Source organism: Seriola lalandi, unplaced genomic scaffold, assembly GCF_002814215.2.
Source record: "Seriola lalandi dorsalis isolate HSWRI2012SDOR001 ecotype SW California unplaced genomic scaffold, Sedor1 jcf7180002051178, whole genome shotgun sequence".
Taxonomy (NCBI): Eukaryota; Metazoa; Chordata; class Actinopteri; order Carangiformes; family Carangidae; genus Seriola; species Seriola lalandi.
The window spans coordinates 6,887-8,115 of record NW_019521731.1 but is presented as its reverse complement, the minus strand read 5'-3'; the positions used below and the strand labels follow the sequence as shown (position 1 = coordinate 8,115).

General features: G+C 42.6%; 1 protein-coding gene across 1 annotated transcript; it reads left to right on the top strand.

The window, feature by feature from the left end:
- The first annotated feature begins 41 nt into the window (after nt 1-41).
- On the top strand, nt 42-880 carry LOC111649529 (histone H2B 1/2). Its single transcript, XM_023399280.2, has one exon. The coding sequence runs from the start codon at nt 68-70 to the stop codon at nt 440-442; it is 375 nt and encodes a 124-aa protein (XP_023255048.1). The 5' UTR covers nt 42-67; the 3' UTR covers nt 443-880.
- The last annotated feature ends 349 nt before the right edge of the window (nt 881-1,229 follow it).

Sequence of the window (1,229 nt, the reverse complement as noted above, 5' to 3'; positions counted from 1 at the left end):
TGTGTAGAAGAAGAGCAGGCGCAGCGCTTATTCTTCACATTTGCTTGAGGAAAGTGAATCTCTGACGATGCCTGAACCAGCGAAGACAGCGCCCAAGAAGGGCTCCAAGAAAGCCGTGGCCAAGACCGCCGGCAAGGGCGGCAAGAAGAGGAGAAAGACCAGGAAGGAGAGCTACGCCATCTACGTGTACAAGGTGCTGAAGCAGGTCCACCCCGACACCGGAATCTCCTCCAAGGCCATGAGCATCATGAACTCCTTCGTCAGCGACATCTTCGAGCGTATCGCCGGTGAGGCCTCCCGCCTGGCTCACTACAACAAGCGCTCCACCATCACCTCCAGGGAGATCCAGACCGCCGTCCGCCTGCTGCTCCCCGGGGAGCTGGCCAAACACGCCGTGTCTGAGGGCACCAAGGCCGTCACCAAGTACACCAGCTCCAAGTAAACAGCTCTGCTATAACAACAACAACCCAACGGCTCTTTTAAGAGCCACCCACTTTCTCTACAAAGACAAAACCTTCCTTTGCTTTGTGTCGTACAAATATAATCTGTTCATAATTAATACAAATAACATCAATAGTGGAGTTGAAGTCTAAAGTCCCAACATCATCCTTCACTAAGAAATAAGCTTATCATCCTCTTAGCACATGCTAAGAACTCACTGCTCTTTGTAACTGAGGTGTTTATATAAGTATATAGTGTTTATGTGTGTGTGTGTATAAATATATAAGTCTTTGCTCCACATGAGCTGGTCACTGAGTAACTACAGTGGAGACCAGATCTGCCCAAACTGAACCTTAGAGAGAAGCTTAAAAACTGCTCTGTTCTCCACCGCCTTCATTTAATCCCCCACTTCAAATATATCACATCAGTGTTATACTGTTCTCTTATTGTGTTTACTCATTTTTTATTTTTAACTTTTTATTTAATCAAGTAGATAGAAATCTCATTTTCAACAGAAACCTGAATGTAAATTAAAGACTATTAATGAAAGAACACTGAACACACAAGACTTTACAATATAATTTAAATAACAAACAACATTCTTATTAAACAGGATCATATAAAGATGATAAAACGCAGCCAACAATTAAAACAATTGCTTTCTGTTCTGCTTTTCCTATTTCGGACCTCTGTATAATAATGCAGTAAATACATCAGATTATCATCCATCATACTCTGACATTAAACTGCTCTGTGATGATAAACACACTGTCCCTTAACAACCAACA

What these genes read in the sequence shown, in the direction of transcription:
- LOC111649529 (XM_023399280.2), top strand. Translation starts at nt 68, where the DNA reads ATGCCTGAACCAGCGAAGACAGCGCCCAAGAAGGGCTCCAAGAAAGCC.